This window comes from Pempheris klunzingeri, chromosome 3 (genome assembly GCF_042242105.1).
Source record: "Pempheris klunzingeri isolate RE-2024b chromosome 3, fPemKlu1.hap1, whole genome shotgun sequence".
NCBI lineage: Eukaryota > Metazoa > Chordata > Actinopteri > Acropomatiformes > Pempheridae > Pempheris > Pempheris klunzingeri.
In genome coordinates this window covers 27,384,276-27,400,914 of record NC_092014.1, presented here as the reverse complement: position 1 = coordinate 27,400,914, position 16,639 = coordinate 27,384,276, and the positions used below count along the sequence as shown (strand labels likewise).

Below are 16,639 nucleotides of genomic sequence, written 5' to 3'. Positions count from 1 at the left end.
GGAGCTTTACTATGCACAATTTGTGCTGAATCCTTTGTCTTACCCGTAGCGACTATGATCCCTGGTGCAGAGCTCTTGGTAGAGATTGTTCCTGACAAGTAAGGGTTTTCTGACGTTTGCAGTTGGAGATGAAGTGAACAGAAGGGCTGCAGAAGAAGAACACACATGTTAAGTTAAAGAGAGATAAGTTGGCACAGATTGTTGCAAATTCACATGAAAACTAATTTCACTCATTTATTTAAGCCACTTAGCGGTGATAAATTGTATTGGATCATACTTATAGTAATTGTAATACAAATGAATCTTATTGTCACAGTGAAATTGAAAAATCATAGTTACACAGTGTGATTATCATGATGAAAATATGTTCAGACCAAAATTGCCAGGAAATAAAACAAAACCGTCAAAAAAACAAACCAGACTCATTAGTCTCCCAAAGAGAACCGACTGTGCCTTCATAAGTTTTGCTAATTGCATTTAATCTGTCATTAATACAAAGAGTGATGGAATTTGCATTAAAGTGTGAAGCCAAGTCTCCAGGGCATGCACACAACAGAAGACAATTACATTTGTTCACAGAGCAGAAAAAAAAAAAAAACGTGTCTGCTTTCATCTTTGCAGCAGACAGCGTGTCACTGGTGTAAGGACATCAAGGGCAGTGGCACTGAACAGGGTAATCAAAAGGAATCTACAGCAGTAATTAAAATGTCACATGAATGCGCAATCACAGGGAACCTGGAATCCACACCGCTCAGCCCCGAAATCACCTCTTAAACAGCACGAAGTCATCCTAATGTCCCAAACAAGATTCCTCCTACCAGTCATCCTGTTAGCTTCAGTCGCGGGGAGGCCGTCTAATGAGGGACGAGCACATGCGGTATATCTGAATCTGCCAGTGTAGCACCTTATCTGCCTTATTTTTTAAAGCATAATTTCCAATTTCCACAGTGTTTATCGTTGAAAAACACCTAAATTAAAATCCAATATTAGGTTTTGCCACAGTATGACTCTGGTGCAGTAAAATGGCTACATTTCTGCTTTCAGCTTTTTATGTTTAGCAGGGACTGATGAGATAAAGGTGGATTAAGACCTTTCTGTTTCTGTACCGCTTCATAATAAGGAACCCAAGATGAAGGGGTTCTGAGTTCTAACAGATGGCTTTGTTAATGATTAATAAGCAATTTACTTGTGTTTTCTAGATGGGTACCAAGCCATTACTTGTTAAAATTTAAGTGTTTATGCCATTTAAGCATGAAAACTACAAGTCAGGGTTCTTAAAATAATACTGGTCTGCAGATATAAATGTTAATTATTTGTTTATGAATAGACTTTTGTCCAGATGCCCTACAGCTGTTTTACAGAAGGTCAGAGGTAGAAGAGTGCACTGGAGGGTCTTCCCGATGAGCAAGTGAGCTTTTGACTGAACGGTTGTAGGTTCAAAACCTCAACTGACCAAATAGGTCAGTTGAGGGTGAGGAATATGAAAGAATATTCTCATTTGTATGACTGGGGTGCACTTGAGCAAGATCCTTAATCCTCCGGGCATAATAGACTACTTAAAGATAATATGATTTAAGAAGCATAACCAGGTTTATAGTCTTTAACACGAGAAATGTAATCCCTCTACAATAGTTTCCACCACATTCTTATCAGCCTGCACCACAACATTCTATTTGCTATGTTTGGTTATGAATGCAGTGGTGAGTCTTTATTGGGAAATAATAGCAATGCTAGCACGTCTAGCTGACAATAACTCAGCTTGTCATTTGGTTTATTTGATTACTTTACATGGATCTTGAAAAAAAAATAGATTTAAACATGACATGGATCTCATGGATAAAGGAGGGCAGATCAGAAAACAGTGAGGACTGACAGACTATAAAAACCTTTGTAATGGAATACAACCAAGAAAAAAAAAGGAAGTATCACACCCAGGACACCAAAAAGTTAGTATATTAGTATCCTTAAACCTTGAGACTGCCTCATTTGCAAAGTGGTAAATTCATTCATTCTAAAACTTCAGTCTAAATTATTCATTCCAGTTTTGCTTCACAAAATCACATCTCTTTTTCTAAGTGCACGAGCAGAGGTACAAAGCTACAGCATCTTACCAGTATGCAGTGGATGTCGTTCCCATCCAGGTCAGCAGCAGGAGCCTGAAGGAGCCTCCAGTCCCGGCCTTTGTTGTAGGTGATGTACGTCTTCACCTGGTTGTCCTGCCTCTTGTTAGCAATCAGCATGCCTTTAATTCCTGCCACCTGATGGAGACGGGCACATAACATAGCCTGACTCTCATATTTACCCTCTTACAAACAAGCAGGGAGTATTTTACATTCATCTTTCCCATAACAGTTTAGTTCTCCATTGCAGATGAAAAAGCATACCCAATACTCTCATCAGAAAGGGCATTTTGTGTATTGAGGCAGCAGTCTTCGCTACACAGGCTCAGTTAAATGCAAATGGTGTGTGTTTCCTTTCTTGCTGACAGTCTGGCAGGCAGCATCAGCGGAGTCGGCTGCATTTTCTTACACTGTGCTAAGTGCTATCTGTAATTACATCCTTGTATGTCTCAACAATCCAGACAGCACAAAATGATGAGAAGTTACACCTTGTCTGTTTTCTCACAGTCAGTCTGAATCTCCCCAAACACACACACACACACACACACACACACACACATATACATAAAAACACACTCTTGCAGAGACTCACTTCTCTTCCGAAATCTGTCTCTCAGGGATTAGACATATCCCTCAACTAAACCAAAGCATGATGTGCAATGGAAAGGACAGAATCACTCCAAATGGTTGCCATAGCGAGGGGCTTGAGCTCCCTCCCTGAAGGGCCACGTCTGTATAAGTGGCACTAATAGGCAGCGCATTTGACATTGTCACAGAAACATGGCGCTCAGGATGGATGCAGCTAACGAGGGTCCTTGCGTCCTTATCCAACCCTACCTGTCAATCACTGCAGTAATTATTTATTGCTTCCGCCTCCTCTATCGCATGTGCACACACAAACACACACACACACACACACACCTGCACGCAAGCACGGAGAACCCTACATCCCCACCACTGCATACTTGCCCGCATCCATCGCACACCCCACTCTCTTCATGGCGAAGTGAAAGACGCTCGATGGACATTCAATAGATCTCTACTCTATAGCGCAGATTACTCTCAGCGGTGCAGCATTAAAGCAATACTCTTGACATTTGGGGGAAATTTCCCTATTTTCCACCTTTGTGCATTCACGATTGAAAGCAGTTCTGCCATTTGCTGAAAGCCAAGTGAACAGAGATGAAAAAAAAAAGGAAGAAAGTATGGAGATTGTGCTGCGGCATGTGATCAAAGACCAAGCTGCTTTTAATGATCTCCGAAAGCATCAGTGAAACATGAGTGGTGACGCTGACCGTAATGTACAAGCGGCAAAATATTACATTTACACTTTACATGACAGTGTTGTATTTGAATATTTTTGAGGCAGAGGACAACCTGAACCTCTGCTCAGATCCACTACGTTTTGCTGAAGCTGTATTCATCACCGAACTCTGCTAGCTTAATGCTATTACCATGCAATAGGGAAATGTTAAATAATAGAGAAGAGGGCTGACTTGATTGGTCAGCATGAACTGCACGTGAAAAGCTCTGTGCACGACACTTTTTTTTTTTTTGCATTTCAGACAAATATAAATAAACCTCATCTAAAAATCAAATGAAACTGTTGCAGTTATTGTACGTTACAATGGAGCTGTGACTAGTAATTGTTTTTAATTCAATTGATCCAGCGGTTCTTATGTACAATATGCTATAGACAGGACCTTTTATTGGTCTGGGGTCATTGTGTGTCCAAACATCCGGATGAAGGCAAATGTGTCTTCATGCATTTTTTTAATAATGCATTTAGGCCTCCCATATTAATTATTGATGTACTTTTTTTTTTTTTCTAACTTTCTTTGAAATAATTTTTCACCTCATGGAGCAACACCAATTGGTGTAAGGGGCCAAAGAAGCACTCTCGTTGGCATTCATTTCTCAGTGCTGATCACAAGTTACTGGAGCCAACATCTTCAGTTCGCTTTTTAAACATTCAAAAAGCCCAAATATAATTAGTTTTTAATGATAGAAAACAGATTTAAAGAGTTGGAATCAGAGAATGTTTTTGGCTGCACCCAGAAATCTCTTCTAGAAAATCTCTCAGGTGCAGCAGAACAAGCTGAAAACACAGCAAAGACATGTTATTACTTTAGAAAATTGTTGTGGCGATCATGTTCGCAAAAAGGTGCCTATTTACACACTAAAAGTCAGTGTCAGTGTCATTTTTAGCTGTGTTTTGGTCTCAATGAACTCCTGAAGGAAATGTCTTGGTTGGTAAGACCAGATTTTGCAAAACGATGAGCTAAATGATGCTAAAAGAGGCTAAAAAGATCAATAAAGGAGGGAGGAACTACAGAGTTGGGTGAAAGAAACCCCATTTACATGATACAAATGATTGAAAGCCACTGTACAATTTACCATAAAACGTGAGATGGCTTTAAAATAAACTTAAACACAGCACGTCAAAAGCTGCATTTAACACATTGGCATTTTCACTGTAATCTCACAGGATTCCATCCATCAGCTTTTCATGTATTTTCATTCTTTTTTTTTTTTTTATCCTGACCTGAATGATCACATGACAGGAGTGGAGTACATGCGTCCATGCGTCGTGAAGATGGAGTGTCTTTATCGAACAGCACGGAAGCGGCAATTATTGAATGTGAAGCAATTTAGTAATCCACAATATGGTATACATCTTATCTGTTTGAATAAAAGCCTTGTAAGGTTTAAGCATGCTGGCAGGAAAAGAAAAAAAAAACGAAGCATGTGGGTCCACATCATCGTGAGTATCAGCTTCATTCAGATCATCTATTACTCTCCGCTGACAACAATCCACTTTGTGTCCTCAATCAATCATTCAGAGCTGTTTGTAGAGAGGCAAGAGAGAGATAAATGATTTTTGGTAAAGTAAACCCAAGCCAATCAGAGTGGTAATTGTCAGAGCCACCTGCTAAACCACCTCTCAGACTGGATTGAAGTTTAGCGGGTGATGTAGAGCCCCGGTGTCAACAGAAAATTAGTTTGCACAACAAAGGCTCATGATTACAGAAATTGCCCTTATCCAATCTGATTGACGATAAAATAATCCTTCTAATTTGGGATAATTGCGCAATTTTCAGTGTGGAAGTAGCATAATTGATTTTAGGCTGGAGGATGCAAAGAGAACAGAGGCCCTCTGGGAAGAGACGCGACTCCTAAATGGAAGAACAAAAACAACTTTCACATACTTTGTTGTCTCCCCTCTGGTCTGACTGAAGCTGCATCTCCTCTCTGGAACATTAGGTCTTTGAAGTGCAGTTTGTCAGGGTCTAACAACAATAAATGGGATGAGTTCCACAGCATATATCTTCCCTTGTGTAATGGGTCTGATTTATCAGAGACAGCAGTGTATCATCTATCTCTTGTTTAGGTTCTGATCAAGAACAGAGCTGTGACCGCGTGACTGATGTAATTAAAACGCCTTATCTTTTCATGCCGCGTGGTGAAATGCCTTAACTACTGCTGCATGGTAATAGGAGCTTGCACACACACTCCAAGCCACACATACATACTGTGCAGAAGTAATGGCATTGTTAATTACCCCACTGCTGCCACTGCTGCTGGCCAATATCTCACTTCCTTCACTCTCTCAGTCACACCTGCCAGTGTAGGAGTGATAAACTGGGTTCAGCGCCGAGTGGAGAAGGGAGGAATTCTACTTTCCTGCCATGAATGCTAATGCAAACACATACAGTAGGTAGCCAGTGAACTAACAAGGTCATTACAAGTCCAGAGGTGCATGGCAGTGAGCCCCATTAAGCGTGTTCTTCTTACTGTATATGTCTGCTGTCAGGAAGATGGATGACCACGGCGTGTAATGCAAACCTATCCATATAAGTCAAGTGAGTGTAACGCAAACTCTACGGCAAGTCTGTGCATGCGTATGAGTACAAACAGATAAACTGCAGTTAGGTTTTTTTAACATGCTGAGACCAAATCATTGCAGTGAGTCCTAAAGAATAGCCTAAAAATAGGTGAAATATGTAATGTCACGGCTCACGGCGACCTTGTGAGCTTTGAAAGGCGCCCTAAAAATAAAATGTATTAGTACGCACTTTACAGCTGCAATTTTACTGCTGTAGTTCATTTTCATTAACCACATTTTGGTGGAACGTGTTGGAAGCTTAGAAGGAAACAGCAAAAATAAAGTGATCGTTAGACACTTACAGCTCGTCAGGTAGCAGAACTATTTCCTGCTCACCATAACTCACGGACATATAACTGACTATGATATAAATGTCGCCCCCCCCTGTTTTTAGGGCTTGTCGACCTGTTTCCACGTGGTCAAAAATCAATGAATGAAGGCGTAAGTAGTGTAGTCACAACTTTCATAAACTCCACCTATAAAATAAGATCAGATATCACACACATGCTTTAATATTATATTAATTAGATACATATTTATCATATCATGCATTAATGAGACTATATACAGCAAGTGTAAATAACAGCATCATGAATACTGTACATTTATTGTTAGATCAGAAAACATTGATCGATGTGCTTCTTGCAGCTGCCTCACGTAAAGCAAGACCAATCCTTTAGAACGCACTTATTACCAGTTAACTACGCTTTTCACCGCTCCACCATCTGAATGAGCGCTACGTGCGGTCAAGGTTGATGAGATGTGAATAAAAACTGACACATAAATACAATGTTTAACAGTGAAGCACAGAAACACATTTCAAGAAAGTTCTTTCCAAAAGGGCCTCATTACCTCATAACTGATGCTTATTACAAGGGCGTTGTTGAAACGTTTAGGATCAGGTGCGGGCCTTTAAAAATGTGAGGAAGTGGTATTTGTTCCAAGGGAGAATATACTGCAGAGTTTTAGAAGCCAGAAAATTCAGCACCTGCAAAGGAATTGTCGGGCCACTGGTATCGATTAGCAGCCCTATTGATGCACCCCCTCTGAGATATTCTATGGTTATTTTGTGCAATGGGACATAAAAATCTGAATGTACTGCACATTCAACCACAGGCAAAAAAAAAACAAAACTGCTTGCTCCACTGTTTGTGTGTTGGCACATGTATAAGCCTGCACTTTATGGCAGGTCTTAAGAAGCAGCAAGAAAGTAATAGTCCCTCTAACTTCCCATAGATTCAATCAGAAAACTTGCTGTATGTAATCCCCCAGGGTGACCAATTTCATCAGGTGCCTACCTCATACAGGTCCAGCATCTGGTTCCCTCCGATGCCCCTAGTGGTCTTGACATTTTCCATGGCCAAGGTGAAGTAGATCCCTCTGGTGTCGGACAGGTAGAGGTTATAGGTGTCGTTCTGGTTCCACTCCTGCACCGCTGCAAATACCTGCTTCTCATCAGTGCTTACAATGTGTAAATCCTATCAGAGAGCAGGGAGAGATTAAGAGGAGTTATGACTAGAGGCGGAGAGGTGACGGATTAGAACATGCTGACCCTGTGGGATTGGTCATGAGATCAACGCTGTGGTGTGAATATAAATGGCTGATGACATACTGTAAGGTGTGGATCACCCAGAGGTACCACTATTAGAAGTCACATGCTGTGACATTTACTGTCACAGCATCAAATTCCAAAGTTTTCAGGAACAGGAATGGAAATACTTAAATCTATGATTAATTAACCCTGTGACAGTCTGAAATAAAAAATAAAAAAAAAAAAAGGAATGCACCATAAAAAGTCTAAATACTTGTTAGACTAATTTTGCTGCAATTTACCTTAGGCAGGGAATATTTGGGAAGTTTGGTTTGTATGAATGAATCTCTCTTGTAGGACACATAATAGGTGGCTCGGCCTGATGTGGGAACCTACAACACAGAAAGTAGAAATCATTTCACGTACTTAATGTTCCACACGGTGTTTCCTGAAATTATGGCTCACTTTCATTATTCAGTGCTTCTCCCTGTTGTGATGGAGCTCTGCGGCCGCACACCTCGTATCAAGGCCTCACGCGTGACCTCATCACTGGCACCACACCATGTTTTCTTCAATTAATTAAAGTTGTGGGCAAAAGCGCACATCAATCTCTCTCTCTCTCTCTCTTTGTTCTGCTGGTTTTCAAGGCACTGCTGGATGCACAAGGTTTTTTTGGGGGGGGGGGGGTGGCTCGGTCATTTATAGCAACCTCCTGTCTTGCATTCAGAGGATGCTGTCCTATCTCGGTCTCAATGCACACGGTGGTGTTAAAGTGGACTTTGGTAAATATCTCATAGGACAATCAATAGTCTCATTATTCTTTGTCAAGAGAAGTTTAAGTTGCCTAACCAAGCCTCATCTGCCAGGTAGGGGAAAAAAGTCGTCCATAATGGTCTAGACCCTTTGCAAACACCCCAAGCTGTTAGTTGTTAGCTTATGCAGCAAAAAAAAAACACACGGCTGGTAGGTGTTGGAGAATTGTCATTAGCCTGCAGGCCATCGAAGCCAAGCACTTTGCACACACACACACACACACACACACACACACAGAGACACATACAGAGGCACAGAACAAATTGAGACTGCAGCTCCGTAACCCACTTTTCCCTCCTATCAATAAAGACAAGAAATTCATTACAGAAAAAACCTTCAAATACAACTTGTGGCTCTTTGCTGAAGAGAAGCGATATCAGTATTAATGTTGTATGACATGGCTGATTCTTTTACTGATCTTGTAAGTGCTCTGAATGACTCAGAAGAGAGAAAACAAGCTCTGAGAGGAAACGTAGTGGGCTAGCAGTGAGCACCGCAGAACAGTCCCACATGCAATCGAGTGAAGGAGCAGGAGATCGATGGCAGGGTAACCAGGGGCGGTTTGAACTTTAAGAGGAATTGGTATGATTGATTTTTTTTCCCATCCCTTTCAGGATCTTTCGTCTGTGACGCATACGTGTGAAAATGTGGAGGTGCTCGCATTGAAGGAGAATTGAAGGGGAGGTTTAGGTTGAATGCTTGTGAGTTTACTTGAGAGACTTCGGAGAGGTCAAACAGGATTGAAGGTTCTTTGGAGAACAACTCTATTTCTGTGTCTAATGTGCTGCCAGGCTCAGTAAGGTTCTGCAGGAAGAACTCGCCTGCAAGGTGGCCAGGTAAGTAGGTTTCTGATAAAATCTCTTTTCTCTACTGAATAAAATATTTAGTGGGATCAAACAGCTGAAAGAGCATCATTACAGCTACTACTACAACTGGTGCTCGTAATATATTCTTATTCTTTTCAATTAAAGACGCATTTAATCACACAAAAGTATATTTGTGAAGCACATTTAGCACGTAAGGGTGATTCAAGTTTACAAGGTTTGCAAAGACTATGTCAGACCGTGTGATGCTTGGTAGACTGTGGGGAGGTGAGGGGGTCAGGCTGTGGTGGATTTTATGAATGATGGTGTGATGTAAAAAGGGACATTTTTTTGGAGGACTGGGTCATGTACTTTCTCAAGCAAGAGAATCCTGTATACATTTAGGATCAGCTGCTTGTGAAAGAACTGAAGCTCCTTCTGGTAATTGCTGGCGGTGGTGCCAGCAGTTACACACACTAACACACGTTAGTCTTATAACCACCTGTGCAAGAAGATACAGTTCAAAGGGGTAAGCTTAACACTGGTGCTGAAAACACCTTCAACAGGTACCACAGCAGTCGTTGGAGGAAAATTTGAATAACATTGGTGTTGTGGTCGACTAGCCATGTAATTACACTGACTTTTCCTGTTAACTTTTAAATGTATGAAACCTCATTTATACAACGTCAGACTAAATAATATTCAGCCTGTAAAGCAAATTAAAATACAACAGATAAATTGCATCTGTGTTACTTGTAATTCAGAACATTACCATTTCAGATTTTTCTGTCGCACAAATCATGATTAATATGACAACCCGGGCAGTGGCTAGGATGAATATTAAAACTAGAGTGGCTTCAAAGAAAAACAACACAAATGTTCAGCTGGGGTAAAAGTAATAGGATTTTTACATGTTTTCTTTGTGCCAAGCACAATCATTTCCATAACAGAAACCTTTGCATAGAAGAAGGAAAAAAAAAAATCTCTGTGATGGTAGAGTTGAAAAACTGGAGTAAATTGGAGTAAAAAAAAAAAAGCAACACTATGGTTTAATATTAAATCAGCTTTCGCAATATTTATAACATGTTCAATCAGATGACTGTGTCTTGTGAAAGCTTGTCATATAGAACAAAGCCTTCTTACAAATTAACATCCAACTCTCAGCTCTGAGTAACCTTTAGCCCCATTTTCTCAGCGTTTGATTCTATGGATGAATCATAGCCTATATTATTTAGTCTCAACTGTTTATCACAAAACTTTTCCAGCAAGCAGGCTGCGGCTGTGCATAATCCATCTTGTACCATGCCGTAAGTGCGGCTGACTGTTTAGAGCCCTACCTGTATGAATATGTAGTCATCTTGAACCACCAAAGAGCTGATGTCGATGTATCCGGGGAATGGGTAGTTCCTGTTAGCTTCCGTGCACATCTGAGCTCTGCATGTGACGTACTGCACATCTGTTACATGGGACGACATACAGAGTGCATAAGAGGTTCATGACTTTCAAATATTATATGTTTCTTATAGTACGTCTTGATATTTACACACCTGTGGCGATATTTTAACAAAATCGGTAACAAATGATAAATTGAGTGCATCTTCAAACGATATGGATAATGACAGCGCTAGAAAGATATTTATTTTTTAGTCTTTCTTCCACTGTGTAGGGTTGTACTCCGCCCCGACTACGCAGCCTGACATTCTCTCAGACTAATCTGTGCCTCGGTCTAGCACCAGACGTATTCTTCTCATGTGTTAATACCACAAATGAGCATCTGCGCCTGTCATTCATAGCACATCATATTAGAAAGAGCTATGCTTATATCTCGGAGTGACACTACTCCGACATCACAGGCGGGTATAAACAATTTCACCTGTCACCTATGGAAGACCTTGGTGGTTCTGCCATTCAGAGTTATGGAGCTGACATTAAGCGAGTGAAAAGGAAAGAGAAGAAAGGCCGTATTAATCAAGACTCATGCACTGAGTTTATTGGTATGGCGAGCCAGTGCCGTCTCCCAGGGGACGCTTCCTTTTTCGCAGTGAGGAATTCGGTCCTATATAGACCTGTTCATTACTTCCCTTTGATGTGTGTAGGAGACACTCACTTCCATCTGGTGTATGAGCCTCCATGTGGACCAGATCGGGCTCCTTGTCTAGGCCCGAGACAGACCTTGGAGAGAATGACAGACCATGAAAAAGAATACATCATAATGACATTGAATAGAATGGGATGTAAAGGAAAGAGCACCGAGCGAGTCAGAGCAGAGGGAGGATGAAAGAAGAAACAGAGAAATATGGAACTAGCAGAGGCATTCTGCTGGAATATAGGAAAGTTTCCCCATTATTCTAAATGCCACATTATGGCAAGCACATCCATAGAAACTCTGGACTAGTTCCCCTTCCAGCAAAATGCAACAATACAAAGAAATACAAATACAGTCTCCTCATCATTGACTTGGTCGTGCAGGGTCACCATTCTGTCTGGCTATGAGTACATCTCTGGGAAAATCTTGCTTTCTTGCTCATTTCACCGTTTCTGGATTAGACTGGATGGACACAGCATTCCCATTGTGACAATATTTCATATCCCTTGGAGGCTGATTGGGCCATTGTCTAAATGCAGCCAACTGGAGGCCTGCCTATCCATTGCTGGAGGCCCATCCACTGTTTAGATGTCCTTGAAGGGGCTTTAGTGGTGAAGGGCAAAGCTAGCAATGGATTGTCCACATTATTAGGATTATATCACAGCAGCATGGAAGTAACTCCAGATTTATGCAAGTTACAGTGGATATAGCCCATGGCAATCCCGGGCACACCCCGGTCACCTCAGAGGGGGGCAGAGGAGCACTGAGCTGGAATAGATCCGGGTCTACTTTTGTGATGAGTATGCACTTTCAGACATTGTAGGTACACTGCAGGGGTAGTGAGCAGCAGACGTGAGTGGATGAGAAGTGACAGGGACGTCCTGGATCCATTATTAGTCATAGCTCCTCATACTGGACTTAAGTTTCTGTATCTGCATGTGTGCATCTGTGGAAAACCAGCTCCACTGCTGATGTCTAAATAACAATTTAGTATTCATGTGCAATATGCCTCGTATGAGCAGGACATGTGAGAAATGAAGAGGCATGCGACCTTGGATGCTGAATGCAAAGTGTGTTCTGAAAGGGGGGGGGGGAGATTAATCTCTGCCTGATTGTATCAAGGGGTAGAAAATGTGCAGAATTTCAGCAGAATCACCAGTCAGTCACACACCTTGTTCTAAGCCATCAATACCACTCGCTCAGGAGCACAAGCAACAGTTTCTGCATTCCTGAGTAAACAAAACTTTGGAGAAGAGGAATGGAGCGGAATGAAAAAGGAAAAAAAGGCAAAGATGTGGAAAAAAAAAAAGGATGACTCACCAGTAGAATCTGTTTGGCGTGACGTGTTGGTGGATGAGCTGCCATTTTCTTCCAAAGTCGACAGAGCTGTACAACTGTGCAGATGTCAGAGAAAGAAAAGAAAAAAAATCAGTCTTGTTAGCGAGATGAATACATGTTTCTACAGTGGTGCAGTCTCTAATTAGATGATTTGAAAGTTGCAACACTGTGAGCTTGAGACATGGCTGAATGAATCCAGAGTGGAAGTTAGCCTGGGGTCTGCAGCATTATGGGGAGTGATAGGGTGACATAGTGCTGAATGACTATGATCATTACCAACTGGCCATTTAAGTTAACACATTGTCACAGATAGAGACATTTTCTATTCCCCTCTCCCCCTTACAAATTAGAGCTACGCATTTCCACAAAGCACTCCGCAGGAATAATACATTAAAAACTGAAATAGATATGACAGTAATGCGGCCACATTGAGCCTGATCAGCAAATAATTTAGTTTGATTCAGTAGGTTTTAGCCCGCTATCGTATTTAAAAACAAATGTTGAGCATTTTTCCAGCCTCCGGTAAACACCGGCAGTCCTACAGAATGAGCACACATTAATGCAAGGAATGATATATAGCTCAGTTGATGTGAAGGTGTACAGCATGTAGCCAGTGGCCCAATTTCAATGTACTAATTACATTTCTGGTGCTTGGGCAAACAATTAATAACCCAGGTGCACTTCCCGACACTGTATCGATTGATGTTGTAGAAACAGCTCCCTTATACCTCGCTGTGCCTCTGCATTGTTATTTCTTTGCGGCGGTGAGTCAGTGGCCCCACTTGAGCTCTATGCTAATGTTCCTACTTGTTGCCTTTTATCACAGCAAATCTACGCTTACTCTGATAAAAAGGATACACATTTGTCACCTGCTGCAAATTTATTATTTGGCTTCGCGAGGCCAAATCTGTCTGTGTCAGCGGGCGTGTTTTCCATTTAAAAAATACACTGCCAGTGTTCTCTAACATGTATAACAAGAGCGCCGTGCATGGGCAGATTCTCAAAACGATCTGCTTCTAATTCTTTTTAAGATTCTGTGAATTTAATACTTGGATGTCAAAGTCTATCATATGATTAATATTCCAATATGTAATCAGCACTTTTACGGCCGTGTGTCTGTTTGGAGTGCTTGATTTGTGGCAGGAGACCAATACATCTATTTTAGTGTCCCATGTGTGGTTAAAGCATGGATCTATTGTTGGCTGGGGGCAAACAAAACCTTTATGAAGCTAAACAGATATACAGAATATACAGTACCCATAGGTGTCTACTTTTACAGAAAATGATATTTCTTATTCTTCCAGCTCCACTAAAGAACGGCTCCCATCTGAGCCTTTTGGTCAGTATATAGGAGCAGCCAGGTCCCTCATCACTTTGGACAGTGACATATGACGCCAGCAGGCACGGCTCAGCCTCTCCTCTCTCCATTCATCAGTTCAATGACATCTTAAATTTTAAAGCTTCTGAGCTGTCACAAAGTAAGCTTCATAGTTTCCTAGTCACTTCAATAAATCAAAAGCACGGCCGGCCGGTTGCCATGCCGCCGATGGCAGCCACAGGGGCCGACAAAGGACCAAAGGAGCTCACATGGACAAACAATGGCACAGCTAAATGGTGCTAAAAGCTAGAAGTGGTCAAAAGTGTTGTGCTCATATGTCAGTAAGCATGAGTCTAATATGAATGTAAGCTGTCAACCATCTAAATATTTTGGTAAAGGAATATAGGATGGATGGTTTAGCTGCTTGTCTCAAGCTAAACTCTTACAGCTGACGATATTTTGTTCACACTCAGTGACTATAGTTTCTGAAAAAACGTGGTGAACGCAATTAAATGCATCAAATTGAGACGAAAAATGATTCCTGGTTATTGAAATATAGAGAAATGCACTCAAGTACTGTTTACACATAAAATGCTTCAAAGCCAAAAAGAACATCTTGCTATATCTGAGTTAAGGTCTTTGAGGGCCATGTCTCACTAGAAATTCATTCCAGGCAGCGCTGATTTTATCACATTTAGCCATCAAACAATTAAAGTATAGTACTGGCATACCGACATAACAGACAGGCTTTGTTTCACTACGCCTGGCTTAGGAGGTATGCAGGGATATTGGATTTCGGTACATATGTATGGGGAATAAATCTCAAGGTTTATGTAATGGTCTACGTTTGTTTTTGTTCTTGTAGCCTTAACTTGTGCTCTATGGAAGCACATCTACGAGTGAAAGCGAGGTGAAATCAAACACAGATGGAACCTACACGAGAAATGAATTGATTCAGACTCACTGGAGAGCACACACACCGACTATTGAAAGATGAATTTCGTTAAGCCTTTTCATGTTTTTTGTCCTTAAAGACGTGTTGCAGGAAATGATTGGAGTAAATGCACAGTAATGCTGTTGCTTTCCAGCTAGTTAAAGCCTGGTGTGAGTGCACTTTTGCTCAAAATGAAAAGTGAAATCAGATCAGTGAAATTAGATTAAAATCAGATAAATGATTTCTTTACAGTGGCTTGGAACCAATTAGAAAAGGGTCTTAGTGGTGGTGAAGCAGAGACATGTCCCCTGTGGACAGAAGGACATGGGTTTTCAATGTTCCATTAAAGCCCACAGTGCTGTCCCACACCAAAACAGAACGACTGACCCCAGAAGCTACATGTTAGCTGTGAGCCTACCGCACCATCTACCAGATCTACCATTTGTCGCAGACAGAACTGGCTAAAATAATAATCAGGGCTTTGCTTGACTTTCCTTCACTGTGAGCTGTGAAAAATCCAGCCGTGAAAAAGAAGGACACAGTGAGACAGAGACAGAGAGACAAACCACTATTTTCACAGCAGATGATAAAATGTATTGGACCTGTGCAGCCAATTAGTGACAAGGAGCCTATGCAGGACTGTTTTTTGACCCCAAAAACGCCCGTTCCCGCTGGATTACCAACCATTACCGGAAGCACCATGCTACTCCCACCTGCTCCTACTGTGATTCTGTTGTGAACCTGCCTGCAACAGTGCTCTCCGTTGACAGTATGTCCATTCCATTCTGCAGTGAAAATAAGACATTATGGATTTTGCTTGAGGCAGTGGGAAGTTACTGGATGAACATGTAGGGGAGCGTGTTCGTTGTTCTATTATCCCTGCCATAGTTTTTGCCGTCTCCCATAGCAGCTGATATAACCATACACTGAAATGCCACTCATCAAACTGGCAGTGATAATATGAAGATTGTTAATAATTCTAATCATAATGTAGTTTAATTGCATTGAAGGGAAGGTTCAACCAAATTACTAGTACATTACAAAGCACACTGTTGCCCATAAAGTTGGAATCAAATGTTTTTTACCTCTTCTCATGAAATGATTGTGACAGTGTGATTTCTTCTTGATAAATAAAGTTTATATCTTCTCAACTTTATTGATCAAACTCTTCCAAACATATCACAGTGAAACTTAAACCACAATGAACCTTTGCAAACTGTGTATCCAGGCTTTAACTAAATTGGGGGTATTGAACAATTATTCCAACTTTATGGGCAACAGTGTATATGCATTTTATTCCTGGAGGTTTTAAGGTCTGATACTTCTACCACCACATACACTTAATGGAGATGAATTAATTTTCATTAGTGGTGTACAAAGCACAAAAAAAAGGTATAATTGGTATAGTATAATTTTTCCATAAACAATGTACCTGTTACTCTAGATAATCCATAGACCATCAGCAGTTTTCACAGGTACTATTTCTTTTCTGCTGAAAAGTATGTTCGCATAAAATGAAAAACAAGGCAGCAGAAATATCAATGTTGTAGGTTTAAGAGACAAATTTGACTTCTAAATCACTGTCCACATCATCTAATCAAAGCTTTGTGGGCAGGTTTATGAACAGGGATGTCATCTTTTTGTACCACAGTAATTTCAGCAAAAATAGCAACAAGTTTGGATAAAATTGATGAATAATAAGTGACAAAAATGATCTCAGTCCAACTGGTTTGGGCAAAAAACGAACAAAATTACCTCTAGTGTCAAAAAGATTTTGGCTGACACGAACATGTTATCAGACTAAATAATG

General features: G+C 40.9%; 1 protein-coding gene across 1 annotated transcript in view; it reads right to left on the bottom strand.

Annotated features, from left to right (window-relative positions):
* The window catches only part of sorcs3a (sortilin related VPS10 domain containing receptor 3a), a 175,672-nt gene that overhangs the window by 33,842 nt on the left and 125,191 nt on the right, over positions 1 to 16,639 (bottom strand). The window contains exons 5-11 of the mRNA XM_070856324.1: positions 12,560 to 12,633; positions 11,261 to 11,325; positions 10,491 to 10,609; positions 7,840 to 7,929; positions 7,305 to 7,484; positions 2,112 to 2,258; positions 44 to 146 (exon numbers count right to left, since the gene is read on the bottom strand). Of these exons, the coding sequence (XP_070712425.1) occupies positions 44 to 146; positions 2,112 to 2,258; positions 7,305 to 7,484; positions 7,840 to 7,929; positions 10,491 to 10,609; positions 11,261 to 11,325; positions 12,560 to 12,633 (778 nt within the window). The remainder of the gene's footprint in view (positions 1 to 43; positions 147 to 2,111; positions 2,259 to 7,304; positions 7,485 to 7,839; positions 7,930 to 10,490; positions 10,610 to 11,260; positions 11,326 to 12,559; positions 12,634 to 16,639) is intronic.